The sequence below is a fragment of the Poecile atricapillus genome, chromosome 2 (assembly GCF_030490865.1).
Source record: "Poecile atricapillus isolate bPoeAtr1 chromosome 2, bPoeAtr1.hap1, whole genome shotgun sequence".
NCBI lineage: Eukaryota > Metazoa > Chordata > Aves > Passeriformes > Paridae > Poecile > Poecile atricapillus.
Window position 1 is genome coordinate 66580294 of NC_081250.1, and position 27070 is coordinate 66607363.

At 46.5% G+C, this 27070-nt stretch overlaps 1 protein-coding gene across 7 annotated transcripts in view; it reads right to left on the reverse strand.

The window, feature by feature from the left end:
• Window positions 1–26602, reverse strand: part of RREB1 (ras responsive element binding protein 1) — a 122062-nt gene extending 95460 nt beyond the window's left edge. For 3 of the 7 annotated variants that reach the window (XM_058832489.1, XM_058832491.1, XM_058832495.1), the window contains exon 1: window positions 26346–26602. In XM_058832489.1, the coding sequence (XP_058688472.1) occupies window positions 26346–26385 (40 nt within the window). In that variant the 5' untranslated portion in view covers window positions 26386–26602. Of the gene's footprint in view, window positions 1–14350; window positions 14465–25481; window positions 25707–26345 lie in introns of those variants that run through there. The other 4 variants (XM_058832490.1, XM_058832492.1, XM_058832494.1 and 1 more) reach the window with 4 other exon arrangements.
• Window positions 26603–27070: the final 468 nt, after the last annotated feature.

Here is a 27070-nt window from a genome sequence, read left to right on the forward strand (position 1 = left end):
GGAAACTGTGGGAGAACATCAACAGAGCTGAAAAGAAAATTACATCCCAGCCTCCTGAAAAACTTTTAATATGAAGTTCCTTGGGAAGTCTGTGAATAAGGGATGAACAAAGAAGTACTCCACTTGGAAAATGTCCTTCCTTTGAACACTGAATCACAGAATACAAGTCGCTGCATCACCTTGCAAAAGGAAAAAAAAAAAAAAATCCTGCCTTAAATGTGTCACTTTTTTGCTCCTGTTTACTTTGTTTGTTTGTAGTGGTTTTGTAAAATCCCACAAATATTTCAGACCAAAACCACAGTCCGTATTTTATATTTAGATGAACTATGGCATCTTTCAAGAAGCTGTAATTGCAAGCCTGCATGTAAAGGTCTCCCTCTGCCTGCCCTGGGACTATGCAGCTATTGCAGAAGGAAGAACATAGGCCACCTGCAGCCCTGGTGGTGACTCTCCTCCATGCACTGGCCCAGCCACCCCACAGCTCAGCTCCAGCAGGATGCGAGAGTGAGTCCTTGCACCTCCCATGATAAGGGATGGTTTTGAGTGGGATGGCTAATGTCTGTAGGTAAAACTAACAAAAAAGTCTCATGCTTGCTTTCTTTTACTTCCCATTTGATCCAGGTAGAACAAACAGGATGCAATCTGCTGATGCCTCCAGTATCAGCACTGACTTAAATCAATATAAAACACAGTAGGGAAAGGAGCCTGAAGGTTTCTAACTGGGTATGTTGAACACCATGACCTCCTCACACCCCCGCCCCACAAATGCTTAACTGCTGAATGAAATTCCTCTCGTTTCCTGCACTGAATCATCTGTGTCACCACAAAGATGAGATTTTTAACTGTGCACACACGTTTCTGATTTGAGGGGCATGCAGTGTAGGGTGTTTCTCAAACTACTGTCAGACTAGCCACACACGGTTTGGATTTCTTCTGTGTTTGATGTATCATTTAACTAAATCTGTGTTTTTCCAATGAGGTACAACCTTTCAGTGATGCTGTTTTCTAGGAAATATGTAGGTGAACGCTGCTGCTTCTTTTGCAAAGTATTATTTGAATGGAGCTAGGAGGGACAGGATACGCTCATTTGCACAATTAAAAACAACTTACAATTTTAACTGTGGCATCAGATGCTTCAACAGATTTCATTTGTTTGAGCAGATTACATGCTCTTTTCATAATGCCTTTTTTCCAGACCTCAACTTAAAATAATTTCATTAATTTACCCACAAATTACCTCATTTTCATTGCTAGGCTGATCAACTACTATTTAATCACTACAGCAATTCTTTCTGCAGAAACATTAGCAGCACTGTAGCCCTCAAATGCAATAAAGAAACGTCCAAGTCACCTGAGAGAAGGAAAGGTGAAGCAAAATGTTACACCACAGTTCCTTAACCACCCTTCCTAACCAGGATGGCTTCGTATCATTGCAGGCACAGAAGGGAGGAAACTGTGATCTCTATTTGGCTGTGCACTGCCAAAGTTAGTGGGATATTTGTGGATGCTGGGTGGGAACAGGCACTTACAAATATTCAACAAGCAATAGCAAAGCTTATACTCTGCTCTGGATTGAGTCACGAGGAGCTCAAGCTGTCAGTCAGCAAGAGTGCAAGGAGGGCTGATTGTTCTGGTCACCTCACTGGAGCAGAAGAAAAATTCAAGATGCACATCCTCCTTGTAGTACCCCCACATACTCTCACCCAGATGAAAGCTTAAGGACAAGAATCATGTTTTCTTACCGGCCTGTTTTTTTCACGTGTTGTCAACCATCTCCACCCCTTATTTTAATAAAGTAAAACCTACCATCCTTTTGACCTTGGACTTGTTCATTTTCTCTGCTTCTCTCAGTACATGCTCTTTGCTAACCATTCAGCATGCTGTGAGCCCTGATAAAAGTGGTTAATGTTTACTGAAACCTGCGTATGAACTGTACTAAACCTGATGCAGGGGGAGGCAAAGTTCTGCTAGCAGCATCCACGACCAATTAAAAATAAGCTTGTTTTTCTTTTCGAACTCATCCCCCCCTGCTAAACAGCTGCATGAGTAGATGGGCAGACAGGTCAGGGAGAAGACTGAAAAAATTATTCTAATACACCCACCTAGACTCTTCAAAATAAGTCCCTATTCTGAGTACTACAGGCCTTTCAAGAATACACAAAAGGAATGAAAGAACTACTGGGGTTCTCTTTCTGGGGGATGCATACTTTATCCCGAAACAATTGTTTTCCAAAACAGTCTGAAAACCTGCAAGTCTAGCAGAACTGTTAAGTGTTTCATTTTAGCTTTCCCTGTAGAAGTCCATATAGCCCTTGGTTTGAGCAGTCTTCAAAACATCCTATCAATTAAGTGAAAAAGCAGAATATTACTACTGTAAATCAAACTACTACTAGTTGATCAGTATTATTCAGAGACTTTAAATTTACCACAATTTCTTCCCAGCAGAGACAGACTTAGAAACAATCAGCAGTTTCAACAGCTGTATCCATGCACAGGAACAATGTTTTGTAGCACAGACTAAATGCATGCATTGCCCCTTCTTAGCTTACTGGCATTTTCTCTGTATCGTAATAACCAGCCCAGAGAGCTCTTACAGACAGCTCCTGCCTCCCTCCCACTGTCTGGTGACAGTGGGATGCTCTCAGGTGTTTAATGACAATTTTTTTTTTTTTTTTTTTGTACTAGAGGGCAGCAACAGTGCCGCAGTCACCTTGGAAACAACCATCACCCACTGTTTGTAGAACAAACAATGGTACCTTTTCAGCCAGTGCAAGGCAGGCAGGGCAAGGGGCAGCCAAGCAATTCTGGGACTTACAGGAGTGTTAACATATTGCATTCATTCAGTGCGTCAAAAAATAGTTCAGCACGAGGAGCAAGACGCTCTCAAAGTGAGAGCCTTTGGCTGCAAACCACAGACAAGTGCACGGGGCTCAGAAGGTCAAACAAGTCTCCCCAGTCAGCAATGAGGTCTTTTCCTCTGATTTTTTCACTTGCCCTCCTGTTCCCCTCTTTCATACACACAGAAGGAAGAAAAACACACCTATTTAAACTGATCTTATCCAAGAAAAGTCAAGTGTTCAGCTTCCAAGTAGCGCTCTCTGAAGTTTCCTCAGTGTGCCAAAATATTTTAAAGAACTGTTTACCCGCACTTGTAGTGCTTTGTACCCAATGCATCAAGAGCCGTTTCCAGAAGCGTTCCTTGTGAAGTTAGCGAGGATTGTGGTTACTCAGCATTTCAGACCGTATGCCTAAGCACTCAAACAGTTATATATCCCTCTCTTCTCAAAGTAATTCCATTTTCAGAGAGACAATCTGCCTGCTTTAAAATACAGATGATGTACATCTGGCTCTACACTAACTTCTCAGTGTCTTCTTGTCTCCTGGATACCTTTTTCTCTGCTCAAAAAAAAAATCACCCAGGACCAAAGAAGCCCTTCTTACCTACAGTAACCACAGGGAAAAGCTAAATATTTAAGGATTCAAGTTTTATCAATTTAAACACACTCTCACAACATGCTCTGCTCTTGTGGCCTGTCGCAAGTGGAGCGTTCAAAGCAGAACGGAGACTGAGGCATCACTTGGATACTTTAGTGCTTTACAACCTTCCCACTCCAGCTCACAGACACACCTACATTGCTGAGAGCAAACTGACAGCAGTCCAGCTGCCCAGCTCATCTGTATGGCCACCTGGCAAAGGATTGCAAGGCCCTACAAAACCACGCTGCTGCTTAACTCGTGCTTAAAAGGGCACCCAGGTGTGCTGTGAAGGAGTGCCAGGCACAACACACCCAGCTGAGAACTGTATTGAGGTGATGAGAGCTGCACAAAGGTACAACAAAGCAGCTCTTGGGTGAGATCTGTAGATTTCCACATCACAATATAAACACTTTTCTGTAGCCTTCACTCATCTTTCACAGCACACTCGGCTTCAGACCACCAGAAGCACCAACTGGTGCTGCCCTGCAAACTAAAGCCTCCAGCAAGCTTGTCCATCTGGGCTGGACGGGTTCACTCACGACTACAACCATGGTAGCTCAGCTGAGTCAGACTAACATTACTAAAAACCTACCTTTATGTTCATTAAGATGCAGGTTAACACATTAACTGGCCTTGCACAGCCACAAACATGGCTTTGGACATGGTAGGCTGTACCTTAAGGAGCATCAAGAGAGCTTTTTTTTTTTTTTTTTTAATTGTGTTCGACTAACTCAGTTGACCTCAAACAATTGAGACACACACCCTTTTTGCCTGTCAGGACAGGGTCCTTCTCTGTCTTGCACTGCTGGGACAGGAGAAGTGAAATATGCATGGAGGTGATTCACATACAACCCATCCTTCACTTACTCCTAATAGGGGGTGGAGGGGAGGGAAGCATATGGGTGAAAAGCCGCAGCTGTTCCAAGGCTATTCCAACTTTACAGCACACGATTTATGGAAAACAAAACAAGGGGAGCAGAAAAATAGGATTTGAACATTACCGAGCTAGAAGAATCATTGTAAATACCTCCTGCTCTGTGCAAGGGCTACCCTGGGCTCCATCTGCCTTCAAGGCCGAGAAAGGAAACATTAAACTTCAACAGCAGCCGGGATTCACTGTCTGCTTCCTAACGTGCTTCCATAGGGCAGTCTCTACCTGCGGCAGAACGCAGGGAGGGCACTGCCCAAGCCTTGTTCCGGCTCTGCACTTGGCACTGTGACTGTGAGCGCCAGTCAGAGCCCGGCCAAGGGGCAAACACAGCTCTGCCCTCGGCCCCAGCATCCCCAACCAGCCCCGAGTTGGGATGGGAGCGCGTTGCTCACACCCCAGCAACCGGCTCTGGTAATTTTGGCAGAGGCACGTGCTCCAGAGGGCTCTGACGCAGCAGGCGAGGGAGGCGCGGGTACCAGTCGGACGGGAACACGCTCCTGCACAGGACAGGCTTCCAGCAGGCTGGGGCTGCTACTCAAGGCACCGCACCACTGCCCAGACAAACAAGGATGCTGGCACACCCCCTTCGCTCGGGCATCACCGCCACAGCTCTCCCCGTGCCCGTGCCCGGGGGACCCAGGCCTCCCTGCCACGAGGGCGAGGGAGCAGCGGCGGCTGCGGCAGGGCCAGCCCTTCCCTCCCTTCCCCCCGCGCAGCCGCCCCCACCCTCCAGGAGCTCTATCGCAAATCCCCAGGCCGCGCCGACTGCCAGCTGACAGAAATGTTTAGTCAGCAACCAGTGAGAGAGGAGCGGCCGCCCCCCTCCATCCTTCCCGGCTCCTTCCCGTGGTACCTTCCCCGCCGCCACCAGCGCCAGGGAAAGAAACGCTCTTTTGCTCCCCAACCCCTCCCAAAACGGTGAACACGCGAAGTATTCATATTTCCGACAAGTCTGTCGAGCTTTGCACGTAACTGAAGGATCCGGGTCGTTGTTTTGCCTCTTTTTTTCCCACCCCATCCCCTCGGTGCTTTGTATAACCCTCTTTCACCACCCTGCCCCATCCCCCAGGCGAGAGGAGATCCAGGAGCGCTGCTGCTGCTGGAGGAACTTCCTCCATTTGCTGTGAGAACATCACTCCGGCGGCCCCGCGCCCCGCGCCGCCCCGCAGAGGAAGTGCAACATAATAGCCAGGCCCCAGGTGCCAAGGTTAGCCTGTCCTTTTCCTCTCCCCGGGATGATTTCCACTCCTTTCAATACCAGCCTCGCCAAGAGCAAGGCCTTTAAAGCTACGTGTTAAAGTTACGAACAACGGCAGCAACGACAACGAAAAGAAAGCTGAAACCTGCTCAAGCACCACCACACGGCCTTTGCACACCAGAACTTAGGTGATTCAGAAAGGTTGACCATTTTCTATGAAGCGAAAAGTCTGGTTTCTTCTGTCCACTAAAAAGCTGAACAACTTGAACCGTACTTTTCCAAGTCAGAGCAGCAGCCCAGCCAGCGCCAGCGAGGCAGCAGTACCACCAGCGCATGGAACTGCCTGCACTGGCGTTCTCTGCTTGCCCAGGGCAGATGTAACAACCACAGCAATACAAATGCCTCAGCCGAAGGAAAACCACATCTCAGGCCAGGCTGGAATAATGAAAACCCTGGGCAAAAGGCATGGATTTAGCCTATAAGGAAGATGGAGGTCATCACTCAAACCCTGTTTCTCAGAGCACTGCGTTCACAGTTTCCATTCTCTATTCTGAAAACACCTGCACAACTGATGGCACAAAGTAATTTTTAAAAAAGAGGTTTAAATTGAAAGTCTCACAGTGTCTTAGTACACTTTTCCCTTTCCAGTTTGCTTGCTTGGTACAAAAGTATGCATCTGCTTCCTCCAAAATGCAAGAACTCAGTGTTGGAGGGAAGCTCCTACACTGGCTCATCTCACAAAATCCTCTGCCTTTCCAGGTGGAACATGTTATGAAAGGGCCAGGAGACCAGCTCCTTTTTAAAAAGGCCTTTAACAGAACAAGAGGAGATTAAAAGGTGTAACTATGCCCTAGGTGTTATGATGTTATCCATAATTTATGCAGAAACAAAATGTCCCATACTGACATCCCTGTAACAAAGCATTTGTTTGGCTTATACAAAAGTGTTTCATGGGAAAAAAGTGAAGTGTCTTTCTTTCCTCCTCTCCTACCAATAACAAAATACATGCATGCAGGGTTTTTTTTGCCTTTCCTCCCAGCTGGGTATCCATGCAATTGGCTCCAATTCATTTGATTACTAAGCTGCAGAACTGAGGAAAGTGAAGAGTTAGCAACCTGTCTCAGTTTATCATACTGTGAATGTAAGGAGTTACTGAAAGGAAAAAAGATCAACCCTACAGCCTCCAAATAACTAAGCAATGGTGAGGACTGAAATTCCCTAGAAAATGTTTTAAGTTTGGAACCCCTTAATTCTCTCCTCTGCGCTTCAGTGCTAAAAACCTCACATTCTACACAGGCTGCCTGCTGCCAAGAGATAGACAGCTGCAACACGTAGACACAAAAAGGGGGTGTCTTTTGGCTGGAGTTTTAGATTTCTACATGCTGCCCCGTTTTATATGCTACTCCCCCAAACAGCTACAAAAAAATAACTGCTGAAATCTAAAAACAAGTGCGACTATTGTAACCAACGATAGCTACTGATAGAGCCTGTATTAAATGTGCAGATGCCGTAAGGCCCTTTCATAGTCCATGTTCCTCTGCAACAAGACAATTTTCTTGGAAATGTGCTGTTGCAGTCTTTGTACTTACTTGGCTTTTAGCATATGTTTAGTTTCATATAATAGAAGCCTGGGCATCCCAACAAAACCTACATCAGTCTTTACTCTTGTTTTCCTCAAGCTGGTATTTCTGGGCTGTGATTGATACTCTGCCCCTGGCTACTCAGACCGACTTCTTCCACAAACGACATACCAACGCTGGCAAAGTTGCACCAGATTTGTACCAGTCCAGTCAGAACAAAACCTGGACCACAATCTTACGTGATGAAACATGATCTCCTTACACAATATCAAGCTTGATTAAGAAAGATACTCTCTCAAGATGGGAAATAATTTGGAAACAGAAAGAACAGTTAAAAGGAGACCTGATTTCCAGAATTTTTTTACACAGCTAATGCAATAACAAGATTTGCATCAAGAGAGAAAACAGAGAATGTCTGATAAGGTGAGAAGACGAGACTATCTTTGCAGCCAAAACTCTCAAGCCTCTTGATAAAAACAGCATGTAGTTTTGTGCTGCTTGCATTGAGGGTCAGCATCTCTCCAGAAGCTCTTTCCTCCCTTCAGCCACTCATTCTCATGCAAGGGAAAGCCTATGGTTTGCCTCCCCTTCACTGATCAAAACAGAAGTTGGTGAGGTATGATTGTTCAAAGCCACAAAAAAAAAATAAAGAGGACTGGCTACTCAGAACATTTTAGAGATAAGGCTTACAGTGAAACCCCACAAATCCTTGTATCAGCATCTCAGAAGATTACAACAGTAGGAGTGAACTGCTAGAGGTGAGGGGGTAAACAGATTACAAAAAAAACCCCAAACAACCAAACCTCTTCAAGCTGGTTTTACTGCTTCTTCATCCTATGATGTCAAATGCCCATTTAGGTTGCCAAGGAAACCATTCTGAAGTCACTAATTCAGTGTCATTATGAATTTTTTTTTAGTTACCAAGGCAAAGACACACCAGAAAAGGGAAAGCTGGGAGGAAATACCTAAATATCAAAAGACTCTTAAAAAATGCATCTTCAAAGAGATAAAAAACATCAAGAACAGATCTCCATTGAGATTTTTCCCTTTGCATTGTCTGCAGTCACATACCTGGAAGAATACTTGCCTTGAAGTGGTAGAGGGAAGATGCTTGAATACAAGTGGTGTTAAACACAACCTTTAAAGGCAAACACCACAATTTACCTGAAAGACAGGGGCGAGTGGGAAAAGGAAAAGGGGAGGGACTGGGGAAAATAGCTCTATTAACATAAGCCTACCACTCTTACAGTTTCTGGAATCACAGCAGAGATGTCCATGAACTGACATTAACCATGAAGGGGATGCTCATTCTCACCTTCAAGTAGGCTGAAAGCCAGAGGGCAGGTAAGAACATACATGTTAAAAATTTAGCATCTTAAAAAAAATACAAAATGGTTGTGCTGGTTTTTCAACATCACAACTCCAAGACAGCAAAGATACTAAGCCCAACATACACAGCAGATGCAGCTGCTATATACAAGGACAGATACAAAAGACATTGCTAATCACCCCCCAGCCATGGAGCAAGCTTGGATTAGGCTCTGTCTACAGGAATCCATTAACCTAGCAGCACTGATTCCAGGATCAAGGATCCATCCTAGCAGGCAATGCATCTTGTTGCATCCATGTTTGATTCGAGGACCTTGCAAAGATAAACTGGCTAAAAGGCATTCCACTTGATTCTTCCACTTTTCATCCCGGTCCTTGCTTCACTAGGAAGACATGACAGTTCTGATGGTTTGAGCAATGGTCTTTTTAATAATGATTGTGCCCAGGCTTTTAAAATCTGTTCTACCTGCATTGCAATCAGAAGTCCTGTCATCCTCTGTTCTTCTCCCACCTCCTTCTGCCAACACAACTACATCAGCTGCACAGTAAGTCTGCTAAGAGAACTGACTGAGCCAAAACTGAACTTTCAAAAGACAGAAGGACAAATACAAAAAGTCCTTATCAGCTTTCTGGCCTAGCACTTTAAGGCATACCTTTAAGATATTTAAAATATTTATTATTTTGAATACATACCCCAAGAAAACAAGCAGTCAAGAAAATACTTCTAATTAAAGCAACATAAACATGCCCTCCTGCTTACACATACACAATGACTTTATTTTATGTTTATTTTTAGGTTTTCCTGATCTAACACCCAAGAGTAGAGAGACACCTGCAAAGCATATGCCATGCTAGGGGCTCCATTCCTTGCTCCTCACATGACCTTTATATTTAATTTAAATTTAAGCTACTAAATGCATAGAGAAGCAGCAGAGCAATACAAGAGGAGCTCTGAATTCAACAATCAGACCTATAAGCAAAACCTGATAGTTTATAAGAACAGGCCCTGCCTCCTTTTTCCAAACACATATGCTTGCTACTTTCAAATGATATATAATTCACAAAGCCTACAGAGCTCAGTATTAAGTGCTGAACAGCTTATTTAGAATGGTTTTACACACAGCAACCTTTAAAGTCTATCATCATAAATCAGCAGTACCTGATGAACAGGGCTTGTTTCTCCTAAGACCACTACATTTCATCAATCCTGAGAGGCTTAATACAGGGAGCAAGTAACCTAGATAAAACTGAGTTCTCACTGTGAAAGGCTGTCCTTACCAGAAGGTTTCAAATCACTAGTGTCACCCTTGCAACCAAGTTCCCAGTTCAGGCGAGTTGGAATAAAGTTTTCAACAGCTAAACACAAATCAAGTAGTACACATCATCTGGTGGGCAGGTTAAGGTAGAGCTTTAAAAGGCAAGGTTCCTTTTTAGCCCATGTCAGCAGTGAAGAATGTGCAGCACACAGAGGAAGAAAGGGGTTAGCATGACCTGATCTAAACCTCTCCTTCCTCACTCTCCACAAGCAACTGCATTTCGGCAGCCTTGTAAGCACTGATTTGTAAAGCAATCTAACTAAGTAAATACTAGCACTGTGGCTGGTACTGAAGCAAAATTGTTCCGGTTGCAAAAAAATAAAGTCCATCAGCATGGACCAGTCAGTCCTACAGGTGGATAAGTGGGTTCACAACTAGCAAATATTAAAAAAGGGATGGAAACACAGCAGAATTGCAGAATATGCTAATTTTACTCCAGTGAGCTCAAAACAATTCCTCTGATGCTGGCCAAGAATAAACTGATGGATGAATCCTGGTCATTATCACAAATCAGGAGGCAAGCATAGGAAGTGGGCAAACTTTACTGTGGGTAGTATCTCTCTGTTTAAGTGGAATCTAAAGAAACACCCAGAGTGAGCAAGGACAAATGTCCCTTGTCTCTGGTAAGTTGTATTCACCATGGTTTTAGATACACAGGGCATGCTTCAGGCTGCCATTTGTAGGGAGGAAGCAGGGGGGCATATTAAGTGGGGGGATACAGGGACATTGCTCATGGAAACCAGCAGTGTATCTGGGAAGGAAAACAGCAAGAAAAGCACCATTTAAACAGGCAGTTCTCAAGCAATCAGGATGGAAGTAACTGAGGCAGACCTACAAACAACCTCCCCAGTCATCATCCTCTGACTGCGACTTGCCAGCATGGAGAAAGTTTCACAAAAAAGCTGCTGCAGAATCATGGCAGCACCTGGAATCTTTAAAGCCTGTCCAAGTACATGTCTTACAGCAATAAATATCTAGGCAAATAAAGTATTTTTGGCTTGTGCCTGTGATAGATGTTAACAAGGCAAACCAAAGCTTTAAAAAGCATTGATGAACGTTGAAATCAAAAGTATGGAAGAATTTCTGCATAATAATGGCTACTCAGATTAGGACTCCAACCTGGGAGGAAGACCACAGAGGTGATACAGCAGAGGTCCAGAAAATCCTGAAAGGTGTGGAGAGGGTTGGTAGTGAATGAATTCTTGCTATTTCCTTTAGTACAAGTCGTAAATGGTATTAAGTGAAAGCATAAAATGAGAGGTTTAGAAAATACAATTTTTACCTCCTCTCCAAGAGAGCACACAGATAAGCTGCAGAACTCACCATCACAACAAACCAAGAGTCAGTACAGGTTCAAAAAGCCACTGGACAAGCTAAGAAAAAAAGGATTCTTGAACCTAAATACTGTAACTACATAAATACCCTTTGGCTCAAGGGATTCCAGAAGCTGCATGTTGCTGGTAGACTACATTAGGAAAGCATCATTAATAGGTGCCCTCTTGCCAAAAACTCTTTTAATAAATCCACACTGAGCAGCACGTTGGGCATGACAAGCTTTGGGTCTGACTTGGTATTAAGACACAATCAGGACTCCCTCTGGTTTTCAGTTTTGCAAGCAAAAAACACACCATGACTTACTCCACAGAATTTAGCACAGAACTAAAGCACCTCCTGCAACAGATCCAGAGGCATTTCTGTCAGCTTGAGGAAGCATTCTCTGCACTGAATCCAAGCTTCACTGGAGAAGCAGGTACCAGGAACTGCTCATTCCAGGACAGGGCAGTCCTGAGGAAATGTCACCAGAGCCGCAGCTTCAACGTGATTCAGGTCAGGGTGATTTCAGAGGTTACTGTACCAGGGCTGTCATCCCTGTCTGACGGCCAGTGGTTACTGTGCTTGCAGCAGAGACACGTCCAACTCCAGAGATGCCCATAATTGAAGTTTTAACTACCACTCAATTCAATTAAAACACAGCAAACTCTGAAGTGCTCTGCTTGGGAGGAGACACATCCACCCTTCTGCCTCCTCTGCAACATAAACCAAGCCCTTCATCCAGGGTCAGAGTACAGCAGCAGAACAAGAAACCTTTGGAAAAAATTAAGTTTTTTCCGCATCAAACATCTGCCTGAGGTTCTCACCCAGACAGTGAATACAAGCACGCTTACTTCCAAACCTTTAGATAGGGACAGTGGTTAGAGGCTCGTTTGTGGACCACCTCCACCAGAAGAGCCCAGCACAGAGCCAGGCCTCTTGTTGGTACTGCCAGCTTTTAACTTGTCACCTTCAATATGCATCCAACAGAGTTCAGGTCATGGATTTGTTGGAAGTTCATCACTTATTCAGGCTTTTGTGTGAGAGGTCATTGCTGTCAAACTGTCTGCTTTCACAAGCACAAAAGCTCATGTTAAAATGTAAATACTTACAGGTGTTCCACCAGGCACTCAAGATGAAAGTCAGAGCAAATATATTAGTCCTAGCCATATTTTACAATGCTGGTAGTACTTGAATGTCATCTGTTTGTGAACAGAGGTTTTTGTGTGGGTTCATCTGCCTAGACAGGAAGAATGATCTAATGGTAGAGACACAGGACTGGATTTACAGCATTTGGGCTCTTTTTCTGCCTCTCTTACTGTCTCCCTCTGTGACCTTCAGTAAAGAAATTCTTCATGCCACTGTCCCAGTTGAAAAGAATGTGACTAGATGCTTATTCGGCCACATATGAGGGCTGTGACCTTCTGTCATCTTTCCTAATTACTACAAGAATTCTGGAATGATACGTGAAAAGTTAATCCAACTACTAAAGCTAACCTGAGTTAACAAAAAGCAAGAGCCTTATAGAAGAGTACTACCTCCTCCTCCCCCAGTGCCTGTGTTTCACTGTTTGTTTTTCAAGACAGAATCTCTGCAACTTATTATTACATCGCCCTTGATGGAGACAGCATTTTGCAAATTCAGCTTTGCAAGAAGCCCGAGTAGGCTGGCTCACCCCTGTCGCCTAGATTTGCGTGCTGCTTACCACTTTGCAAGAAATTCAAGCACGACTTCTGTGCTGGGATAACACCACAAGACTAGCAGCAGGACTAAGCTGGCACAGGCCTGCTGGGAAAATCAACTCCCCAGCTGTGGGAAGAAGCAAAGCCGGCAGAGGCTGCAATCACCACGTCACCCTGGAATCCAGTTTCATGTCCAGTCCAACCTCGTTCTGTGATTGAGCTGCACAGTTCTGGAAAAGCTGGTATCCTCTTCCCTCAGCACTTCCAGCTACACATCAGATTCTCTTGTGACTTCTGGAAACTGCTATGTTAGTTATTAAACTGGAAAAAGCCGTATTTGGCCTGAGAGGAACTCACATTCATCCACTTCAGTACCTATGACAGGGGTAATTTTGTATTGTGCATCCTACATCATGGAAGTCATGAGACAGCTCCCCCCTCCCCGCCCTTAACCATGCAGAGGCATCTCCATCAGGGAACCTGGCTATCAACATACCAGGAAAGGCAGCTTGGGTAAACCTCATGGGTGACACGAAGTGCCGTCTCTCTGCGGCAACCAAGGGGAGTGGAAGGAAGCTGCGAACAACTGTGCTCTTCTGATGTGCATTCCCTTCCTCTGCTCAAGCACACGCAGGAGGCCAAGTAAGCACACATGACATGCTCCCTGCAGGATGCCACATCCTGCCGTATTTCATGCAGCATCCCAAGGCAAGCCAGATACTTTTCAAACACAGTATGATCTTTGACAGTATGATCTGTCACAGTGTGACAGGTTCTCAGAGACAACACAGGAGACAAAGGAGGGAACAGCACTAACAGATTTATCCAACAGTGCCAAACTGTTCCTAGCCACACTCCTCTTAGAAGGAAAAAACCCAAGCAAACAGACACGCTGCAGCCACATGCAAATTTTACAACGCATAGTCTTTCTGCTCTTTGCTTTTGGTAACTTGTTTTAGTTTTATGGATTTCTTATAACTCTCACTCACCCAAATCCTTCCCATTCCTACAGAAAGTAGAGGTCTGTTTAGAAGAGGGGGGTGAAAGAAAGAACCGTGGAAGTGGTTTTATGTGCTGCTTAACCCCCTCAAGCTGCTCCCCGCCTTCCAGTCCATCACCCCCACCCCCAAGTCGCTGTGTTTTAAGGAGCGCTGGTTAGGCTGACATCAGTGAGGCTCCGGGGGCCATCCAGGCAGCTGTTCCTGCTCCTGTGTGTGGCCACGAGCCAAATCACTCTGCCTTTTTGGTGATGTTCCCTCCTGCCGGCTACCCCCACTCCCGCCCACACGTCTGCAGGGTGGGGCAAGGTGGCCACTGGCAGCCTCTCCCAAAGAAACTTAAGCGGAAAAGAAAGACTGGCAGCTTTCGTTTCCAGTCTGTGGTGAGAAATGCTCGGTGATTTTTGACAGCGTGCTGTGGATTGAAAGAACTGCAACTTCTCTTCCCGGAGAGCCAAAGACCAAGTTGCCCTTAGGACTTTGTCACCTAGAGGAGAAAAACACGTGCTCTGCCCTTCCTCTCCCCACCTGCAGGGACAGCCCACCAGCATCGAGACCACTCCGTACAGCTGTTCCCGTTTTAAAGCAGACCCATCCGCCGAGGTAGCTGCTCTCCAGCCAGATGATGATAACAGAGGAGCAGAAAGCTCGTCCAGATCGACCCGAGCGCAAGAGCTCTTCCAGGCGCAGGGAAGGGGGCCGAGCGCAGCACAGCCCTTCCCTCCCTCCCCGGCTGCCCGAGCGGGCAGGGAGCCGTGAGGGCAGGACGGGTGTGCCAGGCCCGGCCAGCCCCAGGCCCGAGCGCTCCCTGCAGCCCGCAGTGCCAGCGGCGGGCGCGTCCCCGGGCTGAGCCGCAGCCAGGGCCGGGGAGTGAAAAGGTGACAGCCAAGCCAACTTCACATACACCCTCCGAGCCTGCGGCTCAGACCCCATGTCAAGATTAGGAAAGTATGCGCACACAGAGAGCACATGAGCTGCTGGAGTACTTTCATTTAACTCTTGCGCACACCGTGTATTGAAGAAGTTTGGGTTCACGGCCACGTTTCTGGCCACTTCTCTTCAAAACCAACTTTTCTCAGGCTGCAAGAGCTGTGACAATTCCTTGGGCTGAGCAATGCCTCCTGAAGGAGTTCAGAAGTTGGTGAGAAGAGTTTGGAGCTGTGGCTCACATGGGTTAAAGATTCTGGCTTGTGTCACGAATACATTTTCTGAAAGTTAAAGGCAGGCCCCAATCCCGAAACACTTCCCCTAACTTTTGCCCATGCCAGTATTTTGACTTTAAAGGAACAACCTGCTCAAGTAGAATTGTATCTGTGTTTAAAATTGTTGTAGGGGCAGTGCTTGGCTCGATCTAGACTCGCCGCTGACACACATGCACACACACACACATCCCCCAGCAAATTCAGGAAATACCTTGACAGCTATCAGGATAAGACAAAAAAATAAGGATTAAGATGGTAACCCCCATCAAGGCACGTTTAAAATTTACATGTGTGTATGCTGGAGGATGATTCACCAGGGCAGGAGAAACAGAGATGCCTGAGGGTTATGGCTGGAAGCACAAGAAAGGTCCCTAATACCCAAGTTTATCTGGGCAAAGGGGAGTCCCAAAACCAAACAGGTTTGTACATTATCAGCACCAGAAACACTGATAATTCTGGGAGTCATGCTTTTAATTTTATCTCTTCTAAAGAATAAGAATTTAGGTATTGTAATGTTAGCAATCCTATAATGCAAAGAAGTACTCTTTCAGCCATGAAACAAACTTGACTCCTTACTGTACCAAGCACAAAAGCAGCACATAGAAACACAAGCTTCCCTGGAACAAACCAGTCAAATTCATTCAAATCTTCCCGAAGCACAACAGGGCAGAACCCATTCCTGTTCCCAGAGCTTATTACAGAAACATGACTAAACATGCTCAGCAGTCCAATGTGATAGGATGCATCCATTTGCTGATGCCAGAGGAAGATGCATGTCTCTTCTACATGGCACTGCTCTCACAGGCTGCTTTTCAAAAGATGTTTTGAAAAGCGACCTGCTGCGTACATTCTTAACAAGTCATAGTATCACCGGCTGTACAAGTGTTTGACCTCTACTTGCTATGCACTGTGGACAAAAATCTGACATCAGCTTATTCCAACCTTAGTAACACCAAATTGCTTCTGCAAAGCTGGCTTGAACAGACGACAACAACGCATCGATAAACTCCCAGACAGACCCCTGGAGTGCTGAAAGAGCAACTAGTTTAGTACATGAGCCCATGTGTTTTAAATTTGGGTTGGTTTAATCCAAGTAAGTAACCTGATTAAAATGGGAGTCTTCTCTGGAGGTCTAATTTCTAGATGTTTCCATTACTCCATATGCTTTTATGCTGTATAAACATAATAAATGATACATACATCACTTTTGGGATGATTTAAGAATTCAGTTTAAGACTACAACACAAGTCATTCAAGGCAACAGAATTAAATTGTGAGTGGTAAGAGCCAGCAACTGCACTTCATTTCAGTCTTGGGAAGGTGACATACTGAGGGGGTGACATCTTTCTATTCCCAGTTTCTTCTTCTAATTTCCTAATTTCAGAACCCCGACATTTGACCCTTTTACATACAGACCTAAAGCAAAAGGGAGAGAGAAGGATGTGGTTTGACTGATGGTTTAGAACACATATTAAAGTTAGGAATGTATTTGCTCCTAAACCAAACAACCAAAGGCAGCCTCCTGAACGTGTGTATATACTTGCACCTATACCTCCTAGAAAGGAAATCAAGAAATAATCTGTCCCTCACGTGCAAAGCAGGCAGTTATGAGAGCTGCCTAAATGCTGCTTTGCAACCAAAGCTATCTATTTATAAGGAGACACCTCAGCAGGAGCAGTGCAGGTTCCCAGAATGCCTCTACCTTGGTATCTGGAAAGGCTCCACTATGGGGTAAGGAGATAGTTATAATTAAACATTTATACTGAGGTAGTGCTGTGCAGGTCGGTTCCACAGTGTGTTAGGTGGCTTTTCAAAACTCCGTAATTGAATGCTGATCCCTGCCCCGAAGAGTTTACAGAGTAGGAAATCAAAGCATAACACTTGGCATCTGTATACCAGGAATTAAACAAAGACCACCACCAGTTCATTTCCTGGGTCTTTGGACTAGGCAGCTCACATAAACATCCATTACCAGAAATACTGGAAATTTTTAAATCAGCAGTCTGGACTGTCCTAATCCACATCTGTGCAGCTCTGTTTGAATTAGTAGCTGGGACAGTAACTACAGCATGCAATTTGCACATGATGCTGGCATCTTCTTGTCCAGTGTAGATTATTTTTGGCCCAAATACTTTTTAGCAATCATTTTGAAAAGACGGCGAGCACACAAACGGAAACATTTACTGCAAGTCAGTCGATTCAGGCCATGCAAGCACAAGACAGGCTGCCAGTGCACGAGGTTGAAAGTCAGGCAACAGCAGATCCTTCTGTCCTGAAGCTCCAGGACAATGCCAGGGAGGAATCATCAGTACATCTACAATGCAGTGCTAGCACACACGTTGGCTCTGGGGCAGAGCATGGCCCTGTGCAAGCCCGTGGCCTGTGTGGCATTTGCAAAGCCACTAACCCACATCTTTCTCTATGGAGATTGAGTTACGCAATGGTGCAAATAAAAACTCTGGCCCCAAACACACAGGGGCCATCTCTGTCCCAAATCCATCCTCAGGGAGAATTCTCTACATTTCCCTTTTCCTGCAGGGAAGGACAGGCCTAGGAAGGACAAGTTCTCCTCCTATTCACCAGACTGAATACACTCAAGAAAGTAAAAGCACAACCTCTAGGATTTAAAAAAAGGACACAGCAATGGCGATGCTTGCAATGATGCCCACAACCTGGATGGAAGAATTTAGTCAAAATATACTAAATATCTCAATATCTCAAATTCCATTTCCTTTTTATCAAACAAGCCCCTAAAACAGATGCACTGACTTTGTAACTATACCTGTAGGAATTTCAAACACAAAAAAATACAAAAACACTATTAGTATTTCAGTTTTTTAAAGTTTCCTGGCATCTTTCATTCTATGAATTCTCAAGAGCTTTCAGCTGTATATACCCCACATAAAATCTTAGTCCAGAGAAGCCTGAAAGAATTTTGCTGTTGATTCAAATGAAGGCACGTTTTCCACTTTTACCTACTGTTTACGTATCTATTGATTTTTTAAACACAGAACAGCAACCATAACGGGGCATGATCTGTGTTCATTTTGATCTACTTAATTGTTCTGTGAACACCCCAACTTTCATTTCTTGGCTTTTGAGCATTTAAAATGAGTAACCTTACTATATATTTCTAACTTTTTTTTCTTTTTTCCCTCAAGGGAGAAGGGAAGTATGGAAAATCCCCAGTCCCTAGCTTTAAAGAGCTTGCAAGTTCCAAAAGCTTTGCAAGTAGAGACTGGGAACTGCTTGAAACTGCAGTTACTGAGGCCGCAGAGTTTACAGAATCCACCAGATCCTTCCTGCAGAGTTTATAATCTGCATGGCTTCCTCCCAAGGTAACTGGCATCCACTCTGAGGTACGGACCATTTCCCTCATCCCTAGAAATTCACCCCCTGCTTTGGCTGAACATGGTAGCCACTGCATTCTCAGCAAAAAGACACTGTCATTTTGCAAAAAGGAGGAATGGAGACAGAGGATGGAGAATATTTCTCCCACAAAGTGCAGCCAACACTGATAAGAAAAAAAAAACTTCACTTTTTGAACAAAACTAGTGTTCAACAGTAAAGCAAGTTTACACCAGGAAAACAGGGGCACTGTGATACAGCTCTTTACCCTTTTACAACATGGACAGTCAGGCCTCTGACAATCCAGAGTGTGACAGTAGATGTTACCAAGCAGAAAAGAGACCTATCTGCTCCAAGTCTTCTTCCAGAAGCTGACAATGAACACAATCTTGAACCTTACTTGGAAATATAGTAGGATGTACTTAGCAACACCTGGCTGGGCCATCTGCTAAGGTAGAAAAATAAATGATACCTGCAGTGGTTGGAAGAACAGACCACAAGAAATATACTCGACAACTAAATACAAGACAGAAGTTACATCTCTGTAGAGAAGCACTTGTCACTGCATTCATAGTTCTTCCCCTGGAAAATACAGCCAAACCTCACAAATGGAATCCCTTAGTAATCCAGCTACAAGTCTTCTACAGCTGGCTTCTATGGCACATGCTTCCACTTCCTGAACCTTCAGTGTCTTGCTTAGAAAGCAAGCCTCCTTCTGCAGCCCTCCTTCCTCCCACCCAAAAGCATGGGGATGTATACACAGCTAAGTATGTGAGTTGTGCTGCAAGTCATCCAGCTGAAGACCAATTCAGTATACCTTAATGCTTTTGGGGAGAAGCAGGGGATGAAGCAGGTGAGGACATGCACAAGATGCCACAGACACCCTGTGTGTTTCCTTAATACACTGGCAACTGCATCAACATTAGAAAAAAATGCACACTTGAATGAGGAACAGCACACAGGTATTCATGACCTGGTTGACTCTCAAGTTCTCAAAACACAAAGAGCAATGAGATGTGATGAACTTAATTTAATGAATACAGTTTGTGTAACAAAAAGAGGAACTTAAACTAGGGTCTTTTCCCTACCCAAAACTGTGAGTGGTCCGAATTAGCAAGGAAGTAGTGCTGTGTATTAGTGCAAAATCCAAAGCAGTTCTCCCTTGTCCAAGCTCTGATGCTACCAGTGTGAAGGAGTCCAGCCTGAACACAGCAGTGGAATTTATTGCTGTGATGCAAGAGCTCTGAGCAAAGCACTCCCAGGTACCGATACACCTAAGCACTGACATCACCTGCTGTATGAAACAGGACTAACAAGGGCTCAAGTTAAAGCCAGCTAATCACACACAATAAAAGCAAAGGCCAGCTACACTTCAACGTGAACATTTTGTTTCTCTCATCCTCAGACAGGAAGCATGTACCTAAATTAACTAAAAGAAGTTTGTCAACGGCTGATCATCCTCCATTTTCAAAGGACAGATGATGCAAGCCCCCATTCCTAAAACACCTACAAGTATATTTGTGCTGTTTCAAGAAAGCACATGCTAACACCTGTTAAAGTATCTACCAAGAGATGCCAAGTGGAGAAGTTCTAAATGTATGAGAGGCTGGCAATTCCACTATTAATCACAAAATACTTATCTCTTTCAGAACCAAATTAATAAGTCGCTTAGGCTCATCAGCACAAAATTTCCAAGAAGCTTAATGCATTTTTTTATCCAGAATGACTTGAAAGTCTGAATTCCACTTTTCAAAGCTGACACTGGGAAGTCACTTGGCCATTGTGTGCAAGCACCTTTCCCACACTTTTTCAGAGCCCTGCACAAATAACATCCCTTCTGCAAATGGATCTTCAAAGAAATTTCAGACAGCAGGATGTGGGGATGTCTTCTTCAAAAGGAAAAGGATCTCTCAAAATCCTGAGGTTATTTAAGTAAATAAGATTAAACGAAAACCATTTCTACTCAGGAAGGTTAGATGCAGGAAAACGAATTTTAAAGTTGCATTCCACATGCTTGTACAGGAAGACCTGCAAAGGAGACAGGAGAGGTCATCAAGGCCTGAAAGGCCTCCCTCTCTAATGGTCCTTGGAATACCTGTTTTAACTCAGAAGCCTAACAATGCCCTGGGGGATTTTGACAGTTTTTCTTTTCCCTTGCTGTAACACCTCTTTGGACGGCTGGGACTCTGCAGATGAATCCCGCTGTTGAAACAGCTGCCTCTCAGTACATCTTTAAAGAGGTATTCAGATTCCCTTAGCCTTGCTGAGTTGAATCACTCTGAATAAACAGTCACCACCCATCAACTACGTATTTTTGTAAAGCACCTAGTCAAAGGCAGCCACCTTTATTGATTGCTAGGCTGGCCAACCTTAAGGCTGAAATGTTATTATTAGAGGGGAAAAAAAAAAAAAGGAGAAAAAAAAAAAAAAGAGCAGGATACACTTGAAGGCCTGTGTTGTTTCTAAAGGAACCATAGGTCCAGGCGTTGCTCAGTGACATCAGGACGATTCCTCTCTGACTGCAGGAGGCTGCTCTAACAGGTTTCATACCAGCACAGCCACAAGCCAAGTATCCCACTGACTCTTCTCCCTTTTGTCCAGGCCCTTTTCCTTGTTCTGACCCTTTTCCACCACAACATGAACGAGCCACCCAACAGGAGCTCAGAGCATATGCCCCAGCTGGCAATTATTTCTACTTTCAACATTTCATAACAAAGCATTAGCACAAGCTCTAAATAAGTTCTGTCACCCTGCTCCAAGTAAAATGCTGAAGGAAGGAGGGTGAGATGCTTCGGTACTGCTGTCTCAGAAGTTTGTACTCCTTTAAGTCACTGGCCCTCAAATGTTGCTATTCAAAACAGAGTGGTATAGGGTGAGGTGGAGGGAACACCTTCAGGTGGGAAAAACATCACTGGCAGACATCAAAGATAAGCCATCATCAGATTTCTTGCACCGAAGAACAAAGAGTCAATGCTCCTGAAATTCCTGTTCAGAAGTACCCCAGAACAGAGCCAGCACTTCCCACCTCAGCCAACCTCACCTATGTTCATTTGTAATCAAACGCTGATAACCAAACCTGGCCTGGCAAAGCTCTGCAAGTTTCAAGCCCATCCTGGCTTCACACGAATACCTTAACCTTTCAGTGTATCACAGAGTGACATTCCCAAAAATACCCAAGTTCTGCCTTTGAAATCACTGCCTTGTAAAGATTCTTCTAAATGTTCATGGGGGAAAGGGGGAAGCCACCGCTCCCACATGTGCTGGTTTATGTAGGGTATTAAAAAGAAAGCAACAAACAAGCAAACAAAATAAAACAATGCACACAGAGAAAGGATTCCTCATATGCATCCCCCCCCAAAAGAAAATCTGCTTTAACTGCTGAACAACTAGTCAAGTTAGATCTCCCACCCCAAAAAAGCTGTTGCACGGTCTCAGAAGGCAATTCCTTCTCACCCTCAAAGTTTACATCTGCTCCTTAAGAGACTTTCCAGCAAAACTGCAGGGTACCTGAGCACTCCATGCATGATAAAGCTGTTCTCAAAAGAATACGAAGCAGTTTCTGGCCCTTTTCCAAGTTGTAGAATGCTGTTGAAAAGGCATATTTTAAACCTGTAACCCTATGACTGTCCATCTTGCTTGAATTCAGAAAGGAGGTAGAAGACAGTGTTCTCACTACCTTCACAAGAACAAAAAGCAGCACTACTATCCTCCTCTATGGACAGTTATCTCCCAAGAAAGAAGCTACCACATCAACAAGGCAGCCGTAGCAAACAGGTCTAGTAACACGGTCCAATAATACACTCATTTCAAAACAACCTTTATCGTGCTGAAAGAGGAAGACATGATTTCACATGTTTTAAGAGTGTACACCTAAAACAGATTTCCAAACTTAGGCATCATTCATCAGAAAGTTAAAAGGGGCTTTTTCCACACATGCATAGATTTCAGACTAACAGGATTTACTTGTTTTCTGCCTGTTCCTGGGGAACTTCTGCAGTTTCTTTTTTTCCCAAGACTGTCCCTACAGGCTGCTATCCAACATACATCAGATGCTCCTGGAGCAACAGATAACTCTGGAAGGACATTTGCTAAGGACACAAATCAAGGGCCCGATGTTAGTAAAATTTAGGCATACTGGGGGAGGGTAGAATTACTCCTCCATGTAGATAATTTGAACATTTGACACAGTCTCTGGAAAGCTTTACTTATGCATCTAAGTATTTTTTTTCAGATGTCTTACTAGCAAAAGGTATATTTTAAGTCAATTAAAAAATTATTGCAATTTTAAAAGTGAATCCTTTTCAAAAACACTCAGGTTAATTTTAGCATCCTTCTGTTTAGCTGCTTAGCAACACTTATCCTATGACCTTCTAAGCACCACCTACTTTTACAAGGGATAATGAATATAACCAAAGGGATTTATCTATATGTTTTTAATCTATACAGTGTAAGTGCATCGCCAGTTTTGATTTAAATGAGAATTCCAATCCAACTGAGAGCAATTCAAAACCATTTCTGTTTAAGAAGAAAGTTTCACAGACTAAAGTCAAGCTACTGTTATGACTGTAGTGTTACTTGAACATAAGCAAAGTGGTAATATCCTGAAGGAGAGGGGAAAGCACTACATAGGTTAATGTTTTTACACTTTCGGAAACACTGCACTTATCTTTGGTACCAAAAGAGATCACACATACTACTGACAGGTAATGAAGAGATTCAGTTTTCCCAGTTTTGAAACTTGAAGTTACTCTTCCCAATCCTCAATCAAAAAGAAAAGCCACATTGTCAGAAGGTCTGTCACAGGAATACTGTAAAGAGCTATGAATGGGATCACAACCTGGGTGAGCTAAGTCAGAATAAGATGCCTCATTACATGGAAATCTGCAATTGAAGCTTCAAACACCCAGGTCCAGGTAAGGGAAAAAAGCCAAACAACCAAAAACCCAGTAAAACAGTCAACACCCTGCTATATAAGCCATATATATATATGTATATATATATATCCTTTAGCACTGTTAGTTCTCAAAAGAAACATGTAAGAGTGGCTACATACATCACTTCTGATGGGCAAACAACAATTTGACAACTAGAAGCTAGCTGTCTGTAAAACAAAAGCAGAACGAAAGTTTACTTGATTGCACTTAAAGGATGGTATTTTTCCAACTATACACTATATGAATTCAGTTCCAAATACGGATGCCAGGAGGAGGAAGGTGAGGGAGCAAAAGAGGCCACACTCGGTCGGGAACAGCTGCCCTGCAGCATGAGAGGCTGGATTCGTCCCTGCCAGCAGGTGAGGGAGAGCCCTGGTACTCTGATTGATTGGATGATGGATTCATGCTGTTTCTGGGTTTCTAACAAACAAAAGGGCCTATTCTTTCCTGGATGTACCCAACTCCGGTTAAGGCTAATCGGCATTATGCAGGCACACCAAGAAAAGACTATATACCCTTAAGTCTTCAAAGAGAAAATTAAAACCTAAAACAAATATGGCTGGCCTGACCCTGAGTCACTGCATCCCTTTCACGTACGCTGACCCTGTGGAAAACAGGAACTGCGGTAACAAAACTCAGTGCTTGTGTCAAAACGACCGACCTCAATGAAAAAACTTCAGCCATCATAACAGCTGTCTACTGTGCACTGTAGGGGTGACAACACGGCATTATTTAGCAACTGCTCCTGTTGTTAATAAGCAGTTTTTTTTCCAAGGCATGGGGCTGGATGTTGGAATGGTAGGAAACATCCACTGCATTTGCTGTCTCTCCTAGACAACTGCCCCCAAATCACACTAAACTAGATGTTTACTTTCTCAAATAAGTAAATACACTTGATCTTATCTCCAAGAGAAAACAGGCGAGAGAGGGAGTCGGGATTAAAACCGAACGGTATCCCCCTCCGCCTTCCCTCCAGCAATCGGCCCAGTGGCTCCCGGGCAGGATGCTGGCTCCTCGGCGAGCAGGACCAGAGCATCAGCTGCGGGCCGGACACCGCGGCGCGGCCGTGGGAGGGCGGCGGGGCACGGAGGCGCCCGGGCCTCCGCGGGGTGCGCAGCCGAGCACAGCGGCCCGGGCAGGGAAATGTGCTGAGCCAGGAGAAGCGCTCTCCTCCTTCTGCGCAACCCCGCGAGGATGCCGAGCGGGCGAAGATATCGCAGCCGAGAGGTGAAGCGGGGAAAATAACTTGAAAACTAATGAAGAAAAAAAAGAAAAAAACCTCAAGCGTGCGTGCGGAGGGAGGCGGGGGAGAAGTGCAGGGAGAAGAAGCCAAAGGAAACTTATCTGCGACATGACAAAGTTCAATCCACCGCCCTCCCTCTTCTGATGGAAAAAAAAAAAAAAAAAAAAAAAAAGAAAAAGTTGCAGCATCTCGGTGCGTCCGGCTCCCCACCCGGCCCGGTTCGGCCCGCACCCCCCGCTCCCCCTCACCCTGGGCGGATGGGGCGGGGGGGGGGGGGGGGGGATGCCGAGCCCGTGTGTTACGAACTGGGCAGGAGGAGCAGCCTCGCATCCTCAGCGCGGCCCCCGCGGCGCCGCCGGGGGTGTCCGGCCCGTAGCAACGGCGATGGGGAGCGAGCGCAGTCGCCCAGAGACGGGGCTCGGCCGGCTCCCATCCGCACCGGGCACCGCCGCGGGGGGGGCGGCAGCCGCGCCGCCCCAAACTTTGTTTTCACCTCAAACACAGCCACTGCAGGAGGGGGGGGTCACCTCTGCCTCGCCGCTCCACCACCCCCCCCGCCCAAGATGGGGATGAAGGGGGCGAGGGCCCGGGCACCCCTCCTCAGCTTCGGATGCTGCCCGGCTCCTTCCTGTAGTGGTGACGCCGCCCAGGCGTCCCTGCCCGCCGCTGGCCCCGCCGCGTAGGGATGTGTTCCTGGCACCGCACAAAGGCAGCGGGACGGGGGGGACCCACGGGGGGCAGCGCCCCCCGCCCTCCCCGGGCACGGCTCCCCCCCCCGCCCCCGCCGCGCAGGCCGGGAGGGGAAAGGACACGCACGTCCCTACCGGGACGGGGGGGAGGAAGGCGGGGGGGGCGGGTGGAGAAAGTGGAGGAAAGGCGAAAAAAATCAAATAAAGTAAGGAAGAGGGGTAGAGAAGAGAGGGGAGAGGTACCAGGGTGCCGAGGAAAGGCAGGCGCGGCCGTCCGGCCCTGCCGGGGGAGCGGAAAGTCAGCGGAGAGATGCGCGGCGCAAGCCGGCTCTACCTGCGGAGAAGGGGCGCCTTCATCCCAACTTCCCAGCTCCGGCGCGGCCCTCCCAGCCGGGAACAGCGGACAGGGGCCGCCGCGGGACCCGCCGCCACCGCCGGCAGGAAAATAAGCCCGACGGAAAAGTTAAAAGGCAAGCTCGGGAGACGGGGGCGAGCCGGGCTAGAAGATGTTGCTTCCTCGCAGCCCCATCCAAATTGTGGCGGTGGCTGGTTAAAAATAAACTTTGCAGCAGGAGGGGGGGGATGATCTGGCCGGATTCCTGAGCTCAGACGGTTTAATATGGATGAGCATCAGGTCCTGAAGGCAAAACGCCGCGGCTGGTGCCGCTGGTTGGTAGAAAGTCTGCAACAGGGAAGGAAAAAAAAAAAAAAAAACAGGAGCCGCGGAGGGAGGAGAGGAGAGGGAGGAGCGGGGGAAGGGAAGAGGGAGGCTGCACGAACTCATCATCATCTCCACCGCTGCCAGCCAAACTTTTTTCCTCCTTTTTTTTTTTTTAAAGGAAACTTTTTTTTCCCCCTCTAACAAGCATTTCATTTTTAAAATAAGTCGCACGACCAGCCGACACGCTGCAACGTCCTCACCCCCGCGCCTGCCCCCTCCCAGAAGTTTATTTTTCCTCATCTTTCTTTTTGCCCCCCCCACTTAAGAAAAAGAAAATAAAAGGAAAAAAGGAAAAAAAAAAAAAAGAAATAGATGCCTCCGGAGTTAAGGCACGCTCCTGCCCTTTGTGAGGGAGCGCGGCGGCCGGGCAGCCCCGCGGTACTTACGCCGGACTTTGCTGGGGCTGGGCTGCTTGCGCCGCGACATGCCGGGAGGATGGGCCGCCGGGGGGGCGCGGGGGCGCGCCGGGGGGAGCGCGCACGGGAGGGAGCCGCAAACTTGTTCCGGAAAAAGGAATCAAAATGGCGTTTCTGTGGATGTGCAAAGTTCATCAACTCCGCGCTAACTTCCCCTCCTCCGCGCCTCCCTGGAGGGGAGAGATGGGCACGGTTAGGGACCCCGCCGCGCCGCGCTCCGCGGGCGCCCCCGCCCCCTGCCCGCCCCCGCGCTGCCCCGCGCACCCTGATAAGGAGACACATCACGTGTCGCTCCGGCTCCTCTCCCGGGGACGCGCTACCGCGGCGGCAGCAGCAGCAGCCTGTTGCAAATAGCATCTCTAACTCGCCCTCGTCGCGGGGAGGGAGGGGCGCCTCCAAGGAGAGGAGTGAGCACAACTTTCCCCCCCCCACCCTTCCTCCGTCCCTCCCTTCTCCGGCCGGCAGCGCAGCAGCGGGATGCCCGGGGCAGGCGCGGGGGGAGCGGGGGGGCGGCCAGGTGCCACGCGGCGCCCCGCGCCCTCCCGCTGCTCCGGCGGCCGCGCCCGCGGGGCTCTCCCGGGCGGGCCTGGCCGGCCGCGCTCCCGGCCCGCCGTGCGTCTCCCCCGGCGGCCGGCCGCCCTCCCGGATCGGGGCTGGAGCGCATCCGGAGCCGCCGGTGGCGGTGCCGCGCCGCC